This window comes from Pelobates fuscus, chromosome 13 (genome assembly GCF_036172605.1).
Source record: "Pelobates fuscus isolate aPelFus1 chromosome 13, aPelFus1.pri, whole genome shotgun sequence".
In the NCBI taxonomy this organism is placed as follows: Eukaryota; Metazoa; Chordata; class Amphibia; order Anura; family Pelobatidae; genus Pelobates; species Pelobates fuscus.
This window is the reverse complement of record NC_086329.1, coordinates 27,164,491-27,187,917: the sequence shown is the minus strand read 5'-3', so window position 1 is coordinate 27,187,917 and position 23,427 is coordinate 27,164,491. Positions and strand designations below refer to the sequence as shown.

Below are 23,427 nucleotides of genomic sequence, written 5' to 3'. Positions count from 1 at the left end.
CTCATCATCGGTGAATGAATGCGGTGTAATTAAATTCTTCATTCAATCCCGATGGGGCCAAAGTTTTAAAGAGATAGATCCACTTGGATTCTTTTTGTAGTAGTGTTTTATTAAAGTTCCCTTTTCTTGGATTTGGCAATAGTTTTTCTATTGCCTGGAACTTGAGATTTTCAGGTTTCGTAATCGTAACAGGGCAATAATATCGTATGCACTGTACTACTCCTGCCGTGGGGACCTACTTACTAGTGTAGTGTGGTTCTTGCCCTGTCTTTGTCCATTTATGTTCTGTTTATTGTCTTCCCGTTTGTACCCATCTTCACGTAGTTTGTCTAGCTGCAGCCACTGTGTCTGCCTCAGGTATCCATTACTGAGACAGGAGTGACTAGCAACTTCGTCAGTCATTGTGTGTGTCTTGAGTATCTTATTAAACCACATATATTTCTTCTAATGATTTTTTAATGATTTCCATATACACGATTTAGAGACAGCCTCTTCTCTCTCCTTTCGTATTTATCTATCTAGGGTTATCCCCTGCGCTGTCACTTTGTATAGGACCAACCCTCTAATATATAGCTTCGTTTTAGAGGTTTGTAGAGAAAGTATATAGTGATCATGATTTTTAGCGATATCCAATATTTTTATGTTGGTCCCAGTGCCACCACTCATATCTGGTGTCACAATAGCTTGCATTTAAAAAAAAAAAAAAAAAAAAAAACATTTTTGACTGTAATATAATAGCAGTCAGTTTCTTTCACACATGTGCGTTTCAGGGCCTGCCAGGGCACAGTGTCACACCAGTGCAACTCATATCTGGTGTAACAGTAGTGTACATTTAAAGAAAAAAAAATACAGGGGCTTGTTGTCACCTTTCGGGGACCCTTGGTGTTTTATGTGGCTGGGTGGAGGAAGAGACCTTCAATGACATCAGTGAGGACAAGGACATGGGACGGGACATGGCTAGCTTGGTATCCAACCTTGTGCAAATGGGGAGTTTGCGGTTGTTTGCGGTGCTTTAAACGGGGAGTTTGGTCTGTCACTGTGAAGCGGGCGTAACCCTTACACTACCTGATCGATACAACATCATACCTGATGTTTTAAAGCACGTTATTCCAAACAATTTAGGAATGTTAGGTGATTTATGCCCTTTATGGATTAAAACCAGACTCTGCATCAACTATGTAATTTTCCATAGAAGTTTTGCCATGGATCCCCCTCCGGCATGCCACAGTCCAGGTGTTAGTCCCCTTGAAACAACTTTTCCATCACTATTGTGGCCAGAAAGAGTCCCTGTGGGTTTTAAAATTTGCCTGCCTATTGAAGTCTATGGCGGTTCATCCGGTTCGCCCGTTCGCGAACATTTGCGGAAGTTCGCGTTCGCCATTCGCAAACGGAAAATTTTATGTTCGCGACATCACTATCTAGGATTAGTTTTTTACACTGGTACTTCTTGTCCTCTGTCCATATTAACACAAAGACAGAGGAATGCTGAAACTGATCAAAGGGAATAACAATAGAAGATTTTATATGCTTGCTTTGTTCCTGGTACTCTTTGTGAATTTCATTTGCATGCACTTTTGTGTTTTATCACACAGCATCTCTCTATATCCAATGGGATGGGAAACATTCAAGTTGATGCCTCATTTATGCAGACTCTGTGGAATGTACATCCAACGTGCTCTGGAAGCAGTGTTGAAGAAGGTGTGTAATATTGCTGTTCCATATGGAAAATACTAAGCTCTAAGCAGAGATAATTATATCTATTGTATATTGTATTTTGTTCAACAAATGTAATAAACGTGCAGTAGAAGCGCTGACTTGTTCAGGAAGGGTTCTGCTTGAATGGCAACAAAGACATTCCCTCTGTCAGTGGAATTTCTTTGCGTCCCATGGATTCAAGTTTATTAAAATATATTCATGAACTTGGTTTAAGGGGCAAAATCTGACATGAGTAAACATTGTTTGTGTGTGGGATATTCAGACACAATAGAGATAAGATAATTTAGTGCTACATATGGTATTCCTTTCATCAGAGTTGGAGGATTAAAGGATTAAAAGGTGAAAACCATATTTAATTGTATTTTCTGTTTTTGAACATCGTATGACCTCTTTCAGCTTTTTGGAAGCATTCATAGGTGATAAAATATAATCAAGATCTCTAGTTTCTACCCAGTGCTTATTGCTCTGAAATCCGTTTTCATAAATTCTGTGTTTCTATCATCGGGAAGATATGTATTTAGATTTTTTTTCTTTTTTCATTTCACTTATAATATTCCATGTAGCTTTTGTTTTTCTGTACTCCAGCAGTTCTGCCTGGATGGTTTATGGATCACAAAAGCACTCCATTTGTTTAAATTTTCCCCATGGTAAATGTCAGAATGTACTGGGAAGGATTCTTACTAAACATTTTGAAACAGAATAACCCAGAATTTTTGCTGCCTGTGCTATCAAAGCCTCAGGGTTTTACAGAACCTCTACTCTTCGTTGTTTGGAGCAGCGTGTACAGCTCAACTCCCTCTGTTAAATGGTCTGAGACTTCTTTTCTGCCATTAGCACTGCTTTTCACAGTGCTATCCTGCTGTTTCTTCCACGTCATGTTGTGCTCCCTGCTCTTAGGATTTAATTATGACGTACATTGACGAGTGTCACATTTATGTAACTTATTTTAGCAGTTTAATGTTATCTTGTATTCAGTTGATTTCATGTTGCTAAATGTCAGTGGTACTGTCACAAAACCACAGGCTTATTATGCGAAAACGTGCACTGCATTTGTCCTGTGTCTGCATGAGAATACATAGCTTTATTTTGAAATCTTCTCTCTAATTCTACACTCTTTCAAATGACCACTATAGTTTTAGGATTGCAAACGTGTATTCCTGATGCTACAGTTTTTATCTATTTGTACCAATGTTCCTCAAGCAGTGTGAGAGCTCAAAGAGTGTATTTTACTTAACTTTTATCCTTTGCAGTACCTCTCCATCCAGATGACATGCATCCTTGGCAGAGATCATTGAGATCGATGATCTCAGCCAATCAACCGCATTCCTGTAGGAGAGAATTGCAAACCTAGTGAGCATGTGCGGCAAAACACTACACTGCCCTAATCATATAGTCCCTATGAGACCATCTTATTTAAATGGACAAGTTTCAGTCAGCTCTTTCATTGGATTTTCCACTTCTAAAGGGGAAGGCAACCTTTGGAACTCCAGATTTTGTGGACTACATATCCCATGATACTTTGCCAGCATGGTGGTAAAAGCATTATGGGAGATGTAATCCACAGCATCTGGAGTGCCAAAGGTTTCCTTCCCCCTGCTCTAGTGGCTGTCAGACATACTGACTTAAGTCACATTCAGATGCAATGCATTCCTCTGGCCACACATTTACACATGTTACATAAACAGATGTTATTGGAGGCTCCTAGGAAATATGTTATTTCTTGCTAGTAGAGGCAAAGTATCACGTATATTAAATAGTGATTTAACAGCATCAGGTCACACTGGTGATACACAAATAGCTTGGATAGAAGGATTGCTGTACACAAAACAAATCTGATAATAGTATATAAAGTTATGTTGTATAATTGCTGGTGCACTGTAATGCATTACAAAATTACCTTGCATATATTTCATAACTCTGCAGGTTATCTTCTTGGTGGACATGTGGTTCGGTTTTTCCATGGACATGATGAATGCTTGACAATACCATCTACTGACCCTGCCGAGGCCCAGCACAGGTAGGTAACTGCCATAACGTGCCATTGTTTTAGTTTGATAAATTCATGTCTCTAAATAAAACACATCCAAAAATAAAGAAATTATATTGCAGTAGAATCATCACTTTAAATCATTTTGATGATAAAATTATAAAATAAAAGACCATGTAAAAGTACCAAATATTCATATCGGTGTAAAATGATAATACAAACCCTATTTTTTTTTTTATTTTTTTTTATGCGTCTGTTGCATATTTCTTAATCACTATCAACATCCTATCGGACTTAATACTATTAATAATTTTTGAAACTTTGTTTAGTGGTCCCATCTGGGTTTTTGCAACCCTTAGAAATTCCAGAGAAACCATGGACCTGTTTGGCTATGGACTTCATTGTCGATTTGCCTGTTTCTAAGAAACATACTGTTATTCTCACGGTAATTGACAGGTTTACTAAGATGGCTCATTTCGTACCCTTGCCTAAACTGCCCTCTTCTCCCGAATTGGCTGAAATATTCGCGAAGGAGATTTTTCGTTTACATGGTATTCCTTCTGAAATTGTTTCTGATAGGGGTTCCCAATTTGTTTCCCGGTTTTGGAAGTCCTTCTGTTCTCAATTAGGTATCAAATTGAATTTCTCCTCTGCCTATTATCCCCAGTCCAACAGAGCTGCCGAACGCACCAACCAAAAGATTGAACAATATTTACGTTGTTTTGTTTCTGAACACCAGGACGATTGGGTCGGTCTGATTCCTTGGGCGGAGTTTGCGCACAACAATCTCGTTTGTGAATCTACTCATACTAGCCCCTTTTTCCGTCGGTTGATGTTCATGTTGCCAATCTGAGAAAGTTGTGGGATCAGACTCGACAAATTCTTCTTACAAGGTCCTGAGTCGGATTAACCCGGTTGCGTATCGTCTTGACCTTCCTCATGCCCTGCGCATCCCTAACTCTTTTCATGTTTCGTTGTTGAAGCCTCTTGTTTGTAACAGATTTTCCTCCACTGTGTCCTCCCCTCATTCTGTCCAGGTTGAGGGTCAGGAGGAATATGAAATCAAATTCATTCTTGATTCTCGTATTTCTCGGGGGAAGTTGCAATATCTTGTTGACTGGAAGGGGTATGGGTGGTCCGTGAAAATGTCTCCTTCGGGCATTTCATGCTCGTTTTCCATCTCGCCCCGGTTCCTTCCGCCCGGTGGGCGTTTCTGAGAGGGGGGGGTACTGTCATGTTACCTATAGTGTCTACCTCAGAGGAGGATAGACACCTAGACGTCCATCCTCAAAGGGGGGCTGGCATGCCCGATCTCCTCAGTCTCCCCGGCCGTTTACACGCCGGCCGCGATAGCTCCGCCTCCTTTCATGACGCGGCGCCCATTAGCCGACGTCATGACGTCAATCACGTCCTGACACGCCAGAAACCACGAATCAGGACTTGTTGGGGGCGGGGCCAACAATAAAAGAGCCAAGGTATAAAAGAGTGTAATTTGAAATGATTAATTGCCCTGTCGTGGTTCTAGCTAGTCTGGTCACTCAGTGCTCTTATTTCTTTTGTCTTTTGGTTTTTGATTTGGCTTTGTATTTTCGACCCTGCTTACCTCTCTTATCCTTTTGACTAGGCTTGTCTCTCGCTTACCTGCTCTCTCGTTCCCTCGACCTCGGCTTGTCTCTGACCATTCTTTGCCTACACCTTACGTTAGTCCGGCCATTCTAAGGTCCGGTATACGTACCTATCTCCTGTTTGCATTCTGCGTGTTGGATCCCTGTCACGATCCTGACAGCCACGGGGGTAAAGTTTTCATCAGCCGCTAACAGACTCCATGCCCAAAATAGTTCCAGGATAAATGAGGCTTTGGACAGTCAAATGTCGGGAGCTCCTGTGGATGAAATAGGGGGCGCTCCCCCTGGCTCTGGAAATAGGGGGCGCAACATAGTTTGGGGCACCTTCTTTTCAAAAAGTGCTCTTCTAGCTGTTTGGGAAGTGAGGGAAAGTTAGCCGAGAGAATGGGCTAGCCACGGCCGGACCGAAGTTCCAGAGGAGTTGTGGATAAGTCCCGCTATAGTCCTCGCGGCTTTCTGGACTTCAGTTACAACTAGAGCAGGGGTTCTCAACCCAGTCCTTAGGACCCCCTACCAGTCCAGGATTTGGGGATTACCTGGGTGTGTCTAAGGTGTTTAGAAAAAGGGAAATAAAACACCTTAGACTCTAATCCCTAAACCCTGGACTGGTAGGGGGTCCTTGAGGACAAGGTTGAGAACCCCTGCACTAGAGGAAGGGGCACTCCTGGTTGGTTGGCCTGAAGGGAAAGGTGATGGGAGCCAGGGGCAGTAAGAATAGTCTTTTGGGTGAAACATAAAGGAAAACAGCCTTGATGCAGACTGGATGGTGACTAGGTGATTTGTCACAGATTTATTTACTAACACAGCAATTTCTTTAAAAAAAAAAAATATATATATTTTTTTTTTTTTAAACAGAAGAATGTTCACTCCAGAACACTCCATAAACATAAAATACTTTCGTTTTAGCCTTTCTTCATGACATCAATGAAAAATAATATCTCTGAACAGTGCTTATCAGGTTGCGGCCAGTTTTCAGAACATTTAGATAGGACAAATGCTGTCTGTAGCATACTCTGGGGAACACAGCAGCTCGGACAAATGCTGTCTGTAGCATACTCTGGGGAACACAGCAGCTCAAACTGGAGGGGAGACTTTATAAAGGAATGAGCCCATCTTAAATTTAAAAATCAATTGGTAATGGTAGGAAACATAGCTGAAGAACAGAACCATTGAAACTGATGTATGAATTGTTGTCATTGTAGAGTTAAACCTTAAAGAAACAAAATAGTGAATTAATGATATTATATCATTCAATAAGTATTCATATATATAACATGGAAAAATCTATTTTTCTTTTAAATGGTAAAGAAATGTATACAAAAGGGCAGAAAATAACAATGAGGCGGGATAATACCTCCATGTCTTTAATAAAATATTTGTGTCATGTCTTTAAAGGGACACTATAGTCACCTGAACAACTTTAGCTTAATGAAGCAGTTTTGGTGTATAGAACATGCCCCTGCAGCCTCACTGCTCAATCCTCTGCCATTTAGGAGTTAAATGCCCTTGTTTATGAACACTAGTCACACCTCCCTGCATGTGACTTGCACAGCCTTCCATAAACACTTCCTGTAAAGAGAGCCCTATTTAGGCTTTCTTAAAGGACCACTCTAGGCACCCAGACCACTTCAGCTTAATGAAGTGGTATGGGTGCCAGGTCCAGCTAGGGTTAACTAATTTTTTTATAAACATAGCAGTTTCAGAGAAACTGCTATGTTTATCAATTAGTTAAGCCTTCCCCTTTTTCCTCTAGTGGCTGTCTCACTGACAGCCGCTAGAGGCGCTTGCGTGATTCTCACTGTGAAAATCACAGTGAGAGCACGCAAGCGTCCATAGGAAAGCATTATGAATGCTTTCCTATGCGACCGGCTGAATGCGCGCGCAGCTCTTGCCGCGCGTGCGCATTCAGCCGACGGGGAGGAACGGAGGCGGAGAGGAGGAGGAGAGCTCTCCGCCCAGCGCTGGAAAAAGGTAAGTTTTAACCCTTTTCCCCTTTCCAGAGCCGGGCGGGAGGGGGTACCTGAGGGTGGGGGCACCCTCAGGGCACTCTAGTGCCAGGAAAACGAGTATGCTTTCCTGGCACTAGAGTGGTCCTTTAATTGCAAGTTCTGTTTAATTAAGATTTTCTGGGGCGTGTCCAACTTCCGGCACGGACGGACGCATGGAGTAGGAGCTCCGCAATTACCGGGCCAAGATACCGAATTAAAACGGCACATCCCTGACTCTAAATACCGCAAATAGTGGGGTAAGCTGAGAGGTCTACCGGACGACCATGTCGCCATCGAAACAACTAAAACTAACGGACACAGTGCGCCAGAACAAGAAAGACCGACAGAAACAAGCCCAAGATGGCGCCGACAGCAGGACACAGTCTCCTGTGCACGAGTCCGGCAATGAGCTGCACGGGCCACCTCCATCGGATGGCGGACTTGTGACCAAAGAGCACCTAAAAGAAATGCTTATGGACCTGAGGTCCTCATTGAAAGAAGACTTCACGACTATAATCTCCGGCATTCATCAAGAACTGGCGGAATTGGGAGACCGCACAGACCAGATCGAACGCAGGACAGAGGAGCTGAGCTCGGCCCATAACACAATGGCGGACAAAATACTCAATCTGGAGGAAGAAAACAGTAAACTGTGGCACAAGATGGCGGACATGGAGGACCGCTCCCGCCGGAACAATGTGAGGTTCCGGGGAATAGTGGAAACGGTGAGTGCGGATCAAATCACCCCCTATGTCACAAAACTGTGTTCCACACTGGTACCTGATGTAAATGCTGCCACGTGGGAACTAGACAGTGCCCACCGCACGCCCAAGCCCTCCCGACTCGCCGCAGAAGTGCCGCGTGACATTATTGTCTGCTTCCACTATTTCAAGGCCAAAGAAGCGCTACTGAAGGCAGCAAGGTCCACCCCGAAGCTTCCTGAGCCCTATGATAAGATCTCGATATTTGCCGACCTGTCAGCCCTGACCATGGCCAGGAGAAGAGAATTTTCCTCAGTGACTAAAACTCTGCGGAATCACGGGCAGGCATACAGATGGGGCTTCCCCACGAAGCTCCTCATTTGGCAAAACAACAAACTACACGTCGTGGCAGACCCGAATGAAGGCTTGGCTACCCTGAAGTCCTGGGGCCTCTGGAACGCACAGAGGAACCCCCCTGAACCTGCAGAGAAGGCGGCCTCCTTGAAACATATCCGGACGGAATGGAAGATGGTAGGCCCTCCACCTCATTAACAAACGGAGAAGAACAGCAGCCTTCTAATTTTGCCTGATTATCCTACAATATAGGCTACGAGATGTCTACTTAAATGAACGCTCTGCTGCAGTTTTAGTCCATACCAGCACCAAGGACTAGCACCTACAGGTCACCTGCTTTCCGTGTGGACTCCCCAATCTCAAGTCGCTGATGATCGCTGTCGACAGACGCCGGGAGTGGTATTAGTATGATGTCTGTCCCATTGTAAATAGTTACTAAGGGAATCAATACACAAAAAAAAATAATAACAAAAACATAAAAAAAAAAAAAAAATCACATGGTATTATGCTTAGATTTGTTTAATAACGATTTAGCAATGGCTGCCTATAATGACCAATGCTTACTATATATATGCTTCCTCACGCCCCACGGAGTACCCTCCATTTAGAGCCTGAGGACCTCAATTTATGTGTTAATCTAGATAACGTTTCATGTTAATGGACTGATTCTATTCTACTCAACATGCAATATAAATGTCTTAGGGGGTGTTTCTCTGTGCTTTTACTACTATATTGTATAATAGCGGGGGAGGGTTTGATACATGTATCCGCAATATGGTACAATCTGTAATTAGTTGAATGCGATTGACAGCATATCCCTTGGGTCCTGGGAGGGTACACAGACACTGCCCAGGAAGGTGTCGTGGGCTTCCCGGGACTTCAGGGAACACACTAATAGTTAGAAAGCTGATGAGCCCGATCTCGGTAGGGACGCCCTGAACACAGCTAGGTAGCTGGTGACGAATGATTATCCTTGAAAGACATATCGACAGCCTGCAGATGAAGGAAGGCTGCTATCCGCACCTTTAACCCCTATATATTGTTGGAACTGAAAGGGAGATGAGTTTCTTTACAAAATTCTGGCCCGGATGCGGACCCGCTCCGCACGCACCCCCAAGGGAGTTTCAATGGACATGGAGCACATAGGCTCCCCATTGTACCCCACGATATACTCTCATGTTCGAGAGGAATTGTATATACTTAATTTGTTTGCAGTTTGGTTTATCCCTGTTGTTTCACCCCATCCCCTGATGGCAGCAATCCCCTTTGTTTACCTGAAACCTAGCAAGGTCCAAAGCCACGATAAGGTATTACCGCTCATTATCTCATGGGTTTCTTTACAAAATTCTGGCCCGGATGCGGACCCGCTCCGCACGCACCCCCAAGGGAGTTTCAATGGACATGGAGCACATAGGCTCCCCATTGTACCCCACGATATACTCTCATGTTCGAGAGGAATTGTATATACTTAATTTGTTTGCAGTTTGGTTTATCCCTGTTGTTTCACCCCATCCCCTGATGGCAGCAATCCCCTTTGTTTACCTGAAACCTAGCAAGGTCCAAAGCCACGATAAGGTATTACCGCTCATTATCTCATGGTATTACCGCTCATTATCTCATGGGCCTTACCCGGCAATATTTCAAGATCCGCCCCAACATGCTCTATAACAAGCATATCTCTCTTAAACAATGTCGTACCAATTTAAATGCTTTAGTATGAATGTGAATGGCCTAAACAGCCCTTTCAAGCGTAGCTCTGCGTTTAGAGAAATTCATAAATCCAACGCAGCTATAGTATGCTTACAGGAGACTCATATGTGCACCCCCTAACCTACACTCTTCAAAATACCCCCAAACTTTCCATGCCCTCTCACCTAATAAAACGAGGGGAGTAGCCATCCTGTTTCATGCAGACTGGGTTTTCCAGCCCACTCAGATATATAAAGAGGAACTAGGCAGATTATTAATTGTAGTTGGCTCGTTAAATGGAATGCAACTTACGATCGCGTCCATATACGCACCTAATAACTCTCAAACCGCTTTTATTAAGAAAGCACTGACCAAAATAACCAATATGCATGTGGGACATACCATAATTTGTGGCGACTTCAATTGCACGCTGAATCCTGACCTAGATATAAAGTGAATCGAAGGGAAATACCCACTACAGCAAGCCAAAGTAATGAGCCACACATTTAGCTCCATTCTCCACAATAACGATCTCTATGATACATGGCGAACCCTTTACCCATCGGACGTAAACTACACTTATTTCTCGCAGGTACACCACACCTACTCCCGTATCGATATGTGTTTGGTGGATAAAAGCTCTACAGTAAATATCATAGATGTGGAAATAGGTGACAGGACCTGGTCTGATCACGCTCCAGTAATTACCACGTTCAGAGCCATGTACCCAGCACGTGGCCGGAGCTCGTGGCGACTGAACGAATCCCTTTTAGACAATGACGATACGGTCACCAAATTGGGCGCAACCATAGAGGCCTTTTACGTTGACCTCCGAAATGACCCCTCACAGATCGGTACTAAGTGGGCGGCCCTTAAGACCGTACTGCGTGGCCTCCTCATCCAAATAGGGTCCATAACCAAACGAAAGGAGTGCACCAAAGTAGTAGAACTGACGACACGACTCAAAGCATTAGACAGCGAAAATAAACTCAGACCAAAAAAAACTTTATCCCGACAAATTATGAACATCAGGAAAGAGCTACAGGCAGTCTCTTTAGTTGCTATGGAGCGACAGCTCCATAAGCTGAAACTCACCCATTACATGCAAGGGAACAAGGCAGGAAAAATGCTTGCGCACCGTCTAAAGTCCCAATACATACAATCCAAGCTCCCATACATGACATCGGCCGCAGGGACCAAACTATTTAACCCGCAAGAAATAGTTAATGAATTAGCATCCTTTTATGATAGGCTATATAACCTTCAGAAGGACAAAAGTGTACACCAACCAACTGAATTGGACGTAGAAACCTTCCTACAGAAAGCGGACTTGCCGCGTCTGAATGAGCGTCAATGCTCCATGTTGAAGGCTAAGTTTACGGAGGAGGAAGTGCGTAACGCAATACGCAAACTCCCCAAACATAAAGCACCGGGCCCGGATGGGTTCTCCAACTATTTTTATACCACGTTTGAGGCACACTTAACACCGCATCTGACAGAACTCTTTAACTTCTTTGCGGAAACGGGATCCATACCGGAGGAGATGCTGTTAGCCCATATTGTTACACTACCTAAACCAGGCAAACCGCCCACTGAATGCGCGAATCTGAGGCCCATATCGCTACTTAATGCGGATACAAAACTATATGCCAAACTTCTAGGCAGGATTCGTCCCAACCAGGCAACCGGGGGACAATACCCGCCATTTTTTAAACCTACTTTCATGGGCCCAGAATACTCACCAAAAGGGAATACTGTTAGCCTTAGACGCGGAAAAGGCGTTTGATCGCATAAACTGGACCTACATGACAGCTGTACTGGCAAATATAGGTATCCCGTCATCATTTTTAACTAGCATTAGAGTCTTATACTCCAAACCTGCAGCCAAAATATTCAATTCTGGGTTTTTGTCACGACCCTTCCGGATAACGAATGGTACAAGGCAGGGGTGCCCGTTATCTCCATTAATATTTATCCTCTGCATGGAACCCTTAATAAGACGCATTAAGTTAGAAACCGAGATAACAGGCCTAAATACCCCGATAGGGGCCCAAAAGATAGCCCTCTTTGCGGACAATGTTCTGTTATTTCTAACACAACCGGAAACTACCGTCCCAAAACTTCTAGAATTGCTGGAAGAATACGGGAGGGTATCATATTACAAAAATAATGCCAAAAAAACACAAGCACTAGAGATAGGGCTCAACTCCTCTACAATTGCCCATATGAAACTGCAATACCACTTCGACTGGAGGAAAACCTCCCTCTCATATCTGGGCATTAAACTACCAGTAAATCACTCGGCGGTAATTAGGGAAAATCACGTCCCGCTCATACACAAATTAGAACAACAAACTAAGGAATGGGAAGGGAAGGAGATATCCTGGTTGGGACGGATCCACACCGTCAAAATGATGACGCTTCCACATATATTATATATTTTTCGTACTCTGCCCATTTCCATCCCCAACTCTATTCTAAAGCAATTTCAGGCCATACTTAACGCACACATTTGGAAAAGGAAACCCCCAAGAATAGAGCAGAGATCGCTCTGGCGCCCTTTTACAAAAGGCGGGCTGGGCATACCCAATATTAAATTATATTATAAAGCCTCACTAATGGCCCAGGGTATCACAGTCCTCGAGCGACCGTCTCCTCCGGTGTGGCTCGTGCTGGAAAATGCATGTATAACTACTGGTTCACTCCCACTAGCTCTATGGGCAGGATTGAAGCCCTATAAACCTGGTTACGTACTGCCTACTACCGAGACATTGCTCCGGACGTGGAAGCAGACTACCCCGTTATTTTTACAAAGCACTGACATGCTCCTTGCAGCACCACTTAGGGCACTAACTACCCGAACGACCAACCTGCAGCTTGAACCCTGGCTACGTCAGGGGATTCATACTGTGCGCTCTTTACTGGCCACTACGGGTATCAAACCATTCCCGGATCTAGCTAGGGAATACCGACTACCACCAAGGGAACTGTTCCCATATTTGAGAATTAGGAATATTGTACAGGAACGCAAGCGCAGATTACCAGACCCCAATCTACTACCACCATTTCTCCACGAATGCATGGGGAATCTACCAAAGGTAAAAGCCCTGTCCATGTGCTATAACACACTCTCTCTCCGAGACATAGCTTCCAAATCCTCGTATATGGCGAAATGGGAAATGGACATAGGGGAACAATTCCCAGTCACCTCATGGTATCTGGCTCAAAAAAAGACAAAACAAGCATCCCAAAGTCTTTCCCAGTGGGAAGCATTTTGCAAATTAACCATGCGATGGTATCTAGTCCCGTCCAGGTTGGCCCATATTTATCCAGGGACGGATAACTTATGCTGGAGATGTCATGAACAGATAGGGACCCTCTACCATATATTTTGGTCGTGCCCCAAGATTGTTGTGATGTGGCAGTCCTTAGCGCAGCACATAAACGATAAACTGGGGATTACGGTCCCAATGAGACCAGAATGCCTATTACTACACATCTTCCCGTACCCCCTACCGGTAGACGAGATTTACCTATTGATCCATTACCTCATGGCAACCAAAACAGCTATAGCCCACAAATGGAAGGCCGAATCAGCGCCTACAATGACTGAAATTCTAGACAGAATAGACTCAGCGCACGCGTACGAATCTATGGCAAGCCGACTAAACGGCAACCAGCATAAACACAAGATAAGATGGCACAGATGGGTGGATTATAAAAAGAAGGATTAACACCACATTGACTAAGCCAGTACAACTAGAAAAAAAAAAAAGAAAAGAAAAAGAGGGAAAAGAATACTCAAAGGGTAATCCTATACAAGACACCTTAACGTAACTTATCTACGTTACTATAGAAGCCCTCCACTTCGTGGCCCACGCTATACCGATTGCTGCCCCCCTCCCCCTTGCTCTTCGCCCCGCCAATAGTCTACTACACTTCACTGTCACAGAGATACCACAAATATCTAGTAATAAGATACATCAAAAAATTATATATTGGCACTGTTCCCCTTGACTGATTTAAAGGAAAGAGTTACCCACTATTTTAACTCTGGAAGTTATTGTCATTGAAGGACTCGCAATCATTCAAAATGGATATTGAATACCAGTCTGGTACCCACGGTTAGAAAGTCAAAACATTAGGGGTTTGGACCTTTATGTGGATATCCTCCTTCCATGTACCGACATTGTAAATTGTTTTCATTTAGAAAATGTTTTTGGGAGTTACATAAGGTATGGCCAATAAAAAGCAAATCTCCATGTGTTCAAGGTCAATTAAGAGAGGAAGGGCACTCCCCATCTCAGCAGTGTCTCCAAATTATTGAGTAAAATATAAATTCAAGTAATTATCTCAGCAGTGCCTCCAAATTATGAGGCTATGTATGGGGTGATAAATATAAAAAATAATATTTTATGGGCGCGGAGGCAGCATCCGAACAGAGAAGGCATGTTGCTTCTTGCTCTCTGCTATATGAAAGGAAAACAGCGGTTTTGGAGAGGTACTGGGTAACAAACCCAACTGAAATACCCTTCACATGAAGCAAAGAACCATCATGGGCCGAAAAAACTATAAAACAAAGGCAGACAAAGGCCCTACCTTCCACGATATCGGAGAGTTGCTGCGAAGTTCAAAGAGGCCTCCATGGGACAAAATAGCGCTGACCGAGGATGGATTCTCTGAGGACTGGCAATCGACCAGGGAGAAGGGGCCACGAGAATGCAACCTACTGAACCCAAAAAACCTCCACAACCCGCAATGGGCGAACCAGTTACAGCTTCCCAGTTGCAGAGCATGCTAGTGGAGCTTAGGGCTCACATCGTGGCAGATATTACAGGCATTAAGGATGCAATTGTAGGCATCACCTCTTGGATCACCCCAGTAGAGGCCACCTCTAGCACGCAAGACTCTAGGATTACCGCCATGGAGCTCAAGCTGGAAGTCCTACAGCAACAACAAATGGTCGCCAGTGATAAGATGGAAGCCTTTGAGGATCAAAGGACACGATATAAGGTAGATGCGATGGCGTAGATAATGTAGATAGGATAAAATAAGTGGCATTGCAGATTCTGTGGGCCTCACAGACTTGACCCACTTTGTCTGATGCCTTTTCCATGAACTGTTGCCACCTAAACAGGCTAAAGCTGTACGACTGGGCGGAATATTCAGATTACCAAAGTCGAGGATGGCACCATCAACTCCTCAGGCAGACATTGTAGTCCGCTTCCATTCCCTACAAGCTAAGATCTCCTGATGGCGGCCGCCAGAGGGAAAACTCCCCAACAATTTGAGGGATCTACGCTAACACGATTCACAGACCTCACCAGAGGCACCATTGAATGGCGCAGGGCCCAGCGACCACTATTACTACAGCTCCACAAAAAAAGAGTATCATACCGATGGGGGACACCGAAACTGCTCACATTCCAACACCAGGTCACTGCCTACCGAGCACGCAAATATGCTGAATTGGAATCACACTTATGTGAGCTGGGCATTGCAGAAGTGGCACCCTCAAGTCTGTCCCGAATTGATCCAGCCACGGTTGTGGAATTTATGCCCCAAGCAGCTCAACAAACGACACCTGTATGGGGAAAAACCTAAAGGACAGTGACATGCCTAAGCCATTGTGTTGTTTGCAGAACCTTCAAGTCTCAACACCGCAGTTCCTTTCATATATAAATTTTCACAGATGTTACTTACTTATGATTTCTTAATTTCTTTGTTTATTTTATATGTCTTAACTTTTAGCTAACTATGCAATAAGGCAACTTACCTACTACTCCTTGCCTACACAGAGCCATAGCGCTTATATACGAATATTTGCTTTATATATCTACACATACTTCCTTAACCCCTTAAACCCCAAACTTCTGGAATAAAAGGAAATCATGACATGTCACACATGTCATGTGTCCTTAAGGGGTTGAAAACCATTCCACACTGCCTTCTACTAGTGTTACTGCTACTATTTTTGTGAATTTAATTAAATTTACCTGAATGATATTTACCTGAATCAATTTACGTGGAATGAAAACATAAAGGATTTAAAAATATTTTATCAAAATTTATTTAATTTTTATTATATCAAAAATGTATATATTGGTACTGTCCCATTGACCACTTTTTTTAACTCTTATAGACGCTGTATTACGTTTACTAGAGTACTTGTATTTAACACATTAATCACAACCGATTATAAAAATTGTATTTATTGTGACAAATAATTAATAATAATAATAATAGTAATAATTTGGAACATGTGAGACAATAATCAATGAATATTTAGGTATAACATAAGTATGCAATATGGCAGCAGTTATAACACAATAAAGATAGGTTAATAGCAACATATGTTAATTTAACATGTAAAATTACAAATAATTCCTCTAACAGTTATATCCACATAGATGCAGTTTTTAACAAGATTTACTACAAAAATCTCCCAGCTTTGAAATTCCTTACTCACTGCTGGCTACAATTCTGACAAGAAAAACACCTTTTGTATTGCAACTTAAAGTTATAATATTTCTCACACCAATAAGTTAATTAACTATTAATTTTCCATCCAGTAAACCAATACGAATAATCCAACCAAATGTCTGCACTGCAGATGTTTTACTTTCCTGATCAAGGATGAACTATCCCTAAATTTAGATACGTAAATATCTCAGGATTATAGCTTGATATGCTATACTTGGCAAATTATTAGTAAATATATAAATTTATTCCACCTGCAGGAATGGAATGGGAAACCATATATTTCCTCAGCTAATTATGATTTCAAAGGTTTGAAATCTGACCAGCATTATCCAGGTATTTCTTGGTACAAATTCTTTAGGCTTGAAAATATATTCCATGAATGGTGGATGCAAGTATGCATATGTTTAAATAAAGATTGAGTATTTTAGAAAGTTCTGATTAGTAAAGGATTTTAACTAAGACCCATGATTCATTTGGAAAAGACAGAGTGTTAGAGTAAGTTTTCAGTTCCAGAATTTAGTTGGAAAAGCCAGAGAGTTAGATTTGTTCAGCTTTTAGTTAATGATCCTCATTTTTCTCCTCTCTGGCTATCCTCAATTTTTAAGGAAAACCTTATCTTAACTTTCTTTACGTCACTAATTTAAAGTGACCAATAGAAACAGGTCGGTGTCTTTCGTATAGACTTTGATCAATAGAAGGAGTTGTAACACCACAAGAACTTCTCATTACGAATTCCAACTACCACTTTGTATAAGGGGGTTAATTGAATTTCAGGATGCGTTTGATGTCACAAATCTTATCGTTTATGGGATACCCTTTATTAAATATCTGTCAGTCTTCAAAACATTTCTATAAGACTTCTATCAGTCTGCATTTTGGTCTATAAAGTATAATTTTACTTGAGCATTATCTCTTTCTGGTAATCCTGTGTCTGGTTTTCTTAGTTACACTGAAAAAAATCTTATCTCTGGTTAGTGTTTACATAAGCCACATTTGCATTTGCATTTTGTTACAAAAATGGAGTCACATCTGCTAATTGGTGACTTCACAAATTATATTTTAAATTTCAATCTTAACACAAAATGTCTGATATAAAATGCCTGACAATGTTAAGTAATTTGCCTCCATCATTGCAGAGAGAATTAAATCTGTTATATGTTATGGCTAGTAATAATATAAGAAGATTGATATAATTGATTCCTCAGTTCAAAAGAAGAGTCCCCTGCTGATACTTAGATGCCAAAAAGGCTTTTGACAGGATCAGCTGGGGCTTCATGAATAGAGTACTTGGGGCTTTCGGTTTTTCATGATGGATTTATAATGCTAATACATTATATCTTGACCGTAGAAATTATGGCTTTAAAAAATAAATTGGTTGGGGCGGAGCTATTAAGGAGCAGACGCCATTATCCACAACTCCGAGGCCCAAACTTAAAAAAAACAAGCTTGAACAGGCGGAAAGCACGATATTCTCTGACACTATACTTACCCGCATGCTTGGGAACCTGCGCTGATCTGATGGATGCCGTTCCAGTTCTCAGCAGATGCTAAAATGTGGCATCAAAGACTTCGGGCGTATCGTGTGGAACCTCCGTGGCTATCCAGTGTTGATCTCTGGACGAGTGACAGCTCCGTTGACGCTTTGCTTCCCCATGACACCCGTCAAGCCCAGCTGGGTGCAAACATGGGACGCAAATCTCAGAGACCGATTCTAGCTCAGACTGGCAGCAATCAAGACATCAGCCAGATGCTGGCCTCAACCTCCAGAGCCAGAGGGATTACACCCATGTGGCCTGAGCCAGCACAAGAAACTTCTGCGGAAGCGACTCCAACCTTACCCAAAACTGAGGCACCGGTAACTAAACAGCACATTCATGATCTCTTGACACACTTCCAAGACATGTTCTCAGCTGAATTGAACATGGTAAAAACGGAGGTGCAGACTCCACAGACTCCAGGCAGCCGAAGAAGACGTCATTGACGTGAAGCAGGGCATAACCATACTAGATGAAACCACGCAGCACCTACGAGAACTACACTCACAGATTGCTATTCAACTGGATGTCTTGGAAGACAAGGGGCGACAGAGAAATGTCAAATTCCGCAGAGTAGCAGACTCTGTTCCCACGGATGAGCTACCTCACTTCCTCAGGAGGCTCCTATCCACTGTCCTACCTGCAAAAATGTCTAAACAGTTTGCATACAACGGCCTGTACCGCATCTCCACAACATCTCGTGCACCGACGAATGTTCCACGGGATATTATCCTATGCTGCCAGACCCTCGTTGACAAACAGCGGCTTCTATATGCACGGAAGGGGAAAACACTGCTCCAATTTGAGAACCATTCCCTTACCTTTTTCCAGGACCTGAGCAAAGCCACTCTGCTTTGGTGCAAATCCATGCGCCCTACCACTTAGGCCCTGCAAGAGGCAGGAATATCCTATCATTGGACATACCCTAAATCCCTCACGGTCGCCACAGACGGGAAGATTAACAAAGCAACAGGTCAACCAGAGGGCCTATATATCCTACAGACATTGGGCCTTTCCGAAACACAGCTGGCTCAGCCCACCAGTCACGCCTGGGATGTCTCCCGAATTGCACCATTCGTCCCTGGGGGCGCAGTGAACTCTGTGACTTGGAAGCCTGATCAGTAGCCTTTTTAACCCAATTGGCCTGCTTTATAAGTTTTATATGCTTTCTGAGGTTTAGGTTTCAGTTTAATTCAGATGACCATAACAAATGTAGCCCATTCATTGTTCCAACACTAACTACATGCTCCTTATGCGTTACATATCATACCTCTGACGGATGTACCCGAATCCCCCAATCTAACGCAACACACACAACTTTGGTGGGGACATCCACCTAGAAATACTGACAATCCTCCCCCCCCCCCTTTACCCCGGAGGTTAGGGGTATATACGCATCTCCTAAGAGAATTTGGCCAGACTCTATGGGCCATCCAAATGGTACCCACAGGTGCACCCATACACATGGCGGATGACAATCGCACTAGTTAATACGACTAGGCAAACCTCCTTTGGTAACATGATTTTCTACTCATGCAGAAACCTGCTGCATACCAGTCATACCCTCAAGGCCACACTACTTACACACGCAACATATCACATGACGTTCTTGACGAAGACCTTGTTTTGTTTTAACAATCTAAAAATGTGCAGTATCTCATACATGCCTTGTATTATGATAAACTTAATTTAATCACTATTCACGAATGCTGGTGGGGCAAACTGAACCTGTATGTTGTTACCATTCACAACAAAAATAAAGAATGATAAAAACAAAATTGATTGGTTGAGGGATATGTGACCCCTTAGTGAGTCTAAACTATATCCAGATGATATTTAGTTATCTTTTGCCAATCCTGTATTTTCTTTTCCTCATGCTTTGAGAGAAATAGAACACCACATTGGTGTCTTAAATTACAAATTAAACATGTCTAAATCAACAGCCTTGTATATTAACAGTAATAAAGCTGATAATGATATCTTCCAACGGGACTACCTAAAGTGTTAACCTACTTAGGGATTAAAATATGAATAGTTTAATGGTGAATAATTTTCTCAATATTTTGAAAGTAACAAGTAGAGACCTTAAAGAATGGCACCAATTGAATGTAACTTAGTTGGATAGAGCATTTTAAAATCGGATGTATTATCAAAGTGGATCTAAATGTTCTGGATGCTTCTGCTTGTTATTCCTGTCCTGTGGATAGCTTTCATTAAATCTTCTTTTTTGAACTTTGTATTAGGGGGAGAAAAACCTAGGATTAATAATTCTTATGTTGTCTAATAGTTGTGTCTAAAATGTTGTCTATATTTCTGCACATAGATTTATTACAGACAGTTAAGATGGAAGTTTGGTATGGACTTGAGTCTGAAGTCTGTGGTATTAAGGACCTTTCTATGTTAATTTGGGACTTAAATGGTATAAACTACAAATGGTATAAACATGGAATTATTGAGAAGGATATGGATAATGTAAAATAGAGACTTAAAAATGTAAATTTGATTTAATAAATTAGATTTTAGATAATAAGATTAAATCCTTTGACACATTAATAAAAGAATAGCATTTACATATTTTTTTTCTTCTCTAAGGGCAAAGGATTATCAATCTAATAAACTAATCTTATCACAGTGTGACCTTTATTCTGCAGTGAATGGTATTTTTTCATGGCAATGAGATAAAACACATTTTCTCTAGAAGCGTAGGATTAATTGTATTAGAAAATCCAAAAATGCCTTCTCAGCAATTAAGAAATAGGAAAAAAGATTTAAAAGTAAAAATTGAGGAGGATAAATGTTTTTTTTCTTTTGTAAAATTAATAAACTTGTCCACGGTCTCTCTGGTTGAAAAACATTATAACTTGATTAACATATGGTACATCTAAATTATCAAAATTGTCCCCTAGTAAGACTGAGCATCGTTGGAGATTTGGCTTGGAGAGAGGAAGTTATTTACACATTTGGTGGTCTTGTCAAAATATTGCCCCTTTATAGTCTTGGGTACAAAACCGTATATTTAGTTAATGCAATATTAAGCTATGTAAAAAACAGCAGTTATGCTGTTACATCTTGGATGGCCTAAAATAAATTAAAAAAAAAAAAAAGACATCATAGTGTTTATTTACTGCTTGGGTGCTGTCAAGATACTGATAGCCAGAAATTGGAAAAGCAGAAGGATGTTACCGTATTTCACGGCAGGGCTCAAATAAAATTTCAACTATTAATGGAAAGAGGCATTAACAAAATCAATGGCTTTATCATGGATACATTTATTTGGGAAAGATAAAGAAATATCATACAAGATACTAAATATTGCAATGCAAACGGAGTAACAGATCAAACTTGATAATGTTGATTATACTGAAAGCAATGGCTGGGGGACACTGAACGACAGATTAAGGTTTATCTATATGTATTTGCGCTTTTAATATGTATGGAATTAGAATTGTGTTTTTCTTTTTTTCCCATTTGATATGTATTGTATTTAAAATTGTGTCTTTGTTGTTGTACAAATGTTCCTTTTTTGTATGGCGAGAAATATCAAAACAAACCCCTTCCAGAATGTAATAGTGAGAATCAATGTCTTGTGCACGAACGTCCAATACATGTTTGCAGGAGATAAATCGAAGCAATGTAGCTAGTTTCGAAGAAAGTTGTCATAAATTAAGTTTGTGTTATCAGGCCAAGAATCAAAAAGAGAAAGGACCTGATTAACATCCCAGAAATACATAGATTTGGAAAAAGGGGATCTAGAAGTGTTGATTCCCCGCATTAAGCTGCAAATTTGTGGATGTTTACCAGCTGAAATGCTGAAAAAACATTATTTCATTTACAGGGAAAGATATATGATCCAAGTTTCATTCCATGCAACAACGAGACCATAATTTCCAAGCATTCTTATTAAATCTTCTGGTTCCTGGAGACCATGCAAGGAGGTGCAAAGTAGTTTCAGAAACTCCGTCAATGGTCCTAGGTCCCTGGAAATCAACCATGAGTTGTAGCAAATCCTAATGAATCAATTGGTGTTGTTTATTGTCCGGATTGATTAACAACCAAGGAATTTGTGAAAGAAGTCTTGGACAATCAATTGTCAATTCCAATAGTTGTGGGAACCAAGGTTGAGATGTCCACATGGGTGTTATTAATGCCAAAACTCCTTTCTAAAGACAAAGATGAATCAATGTTCGAGGGATCAAGGAAAATTTAAAGAATGCATAATTGCAATTCTTGGATAAATCCTGTAGAAAGGCATTTACGGTTTCCGTTTTAGGGTCCTGTCGCCAGCTGAAAATTTTTGGAAGTGGTCTGTTCAATCTTAAAGCAAAACGGTTGATGGGAAATAATCTCCAAAGACCCAAAATCTGTTAGTATAAAAGCCTTGTTAACTGCCAATCGCTGTTGTCTGAAAGGTACCTTTAATTCCAGTCCACTGTTGTATTGTGTAAACCTGATATGATTTCTGCTTGGTATAAACATTTTAGATGGTGTTTTTGTTTAAACAAATCCAGAATTCTTTTGCTTGATTTGCTTGAATATGAAAAAGGGTTCCACCTAAATGATTGCCAATTTGCCATAATGTATGCCTAAATATTGTCCTTCCTTAGCAGAATGCAACAATTTGTTTTGTCTGTTGCCAGACTTTTCAGAGCAAAAGAACCAACTAGAGGTTTCAAGCAAATGATGTGTAGCTGAACTTCTTGATCGGACCATTTTCCGCTTGTCAAGTATTGCAACATCTCACTCCCCAGCCTTAATTGCTGCTGTCTGATTCTTTTATTACATTGGGTTCTGAACTAACAATTGATCTTTCATTCCAAGCGTCCATGTGGTTCAACCACCAGTGAAGTTCTTATTTTGCTTTCCAGTCTAGTGGAACTGGTTTGGAGTAAGAAAGACCTTAAATTATGTATCTTCAAGCATTGCAAAGCTCGGTGGAAAAGTGCAAGATGCACTTTGAAACAATAGAGTGAGACATAGTGCATCAAAATACTTTTTTTTATATTCCACATTTTTTTAACTCACAAGGTCTAAGGTTTGTTGAATAAATCAATTAAGAAGCAAAGAAACTCCATCTTTTGAAATGGTGTCAAGATGGATTTTTCCAAATAGATAAGGACACTCAAATTGGTAAGAAGATCTAGAGTCCCACACAAGTGGGACATAGTTAATATGTTGTCTAGATATAATATTAGACACAGAAAGGAGACAATGGGTTTCATTAGCTTGGTGAAACACCAAGGGACACAGGACATACAAAAAGGAAGGCACATGAAGTGCACCTTCTTTCCTTTCCAAAGAAATTGAAGGAAGTCTTGTGAATCCAAGTGTAGGGGAACTGTGACATAAGCA

General features: G+C 41.5%; 1 protein-coding gene across 4 annotated transcripts in view; it reads left to right on the top strand.

The window, feature by feature from the left end:
* RYR3 (ryanodine receptor 3) overlaps positions 1-23,427 on the top strand; it is a 477,900-nt gene that overhangs the window by 176,524 nt on the left and 277,949 nt on the right. For all 4 annotated transcript variants that reach the window (XM_063439165.1, XM_063439168.1, XM_063439167.1 and 1 more), the window contains exons 7-8: positions 1,593-1,698; positions 3,640-3,733. In XM_063439165.1, coding sequence (XP_063295235.1) covers positions 1,593-1,698; positions 3,640-3,733 — 200 coding nt within the window. The remainder of the gene's footprint in view (positions 1-1,592; positions 1,699-3,639; positions 3,734-23,427) is intronic.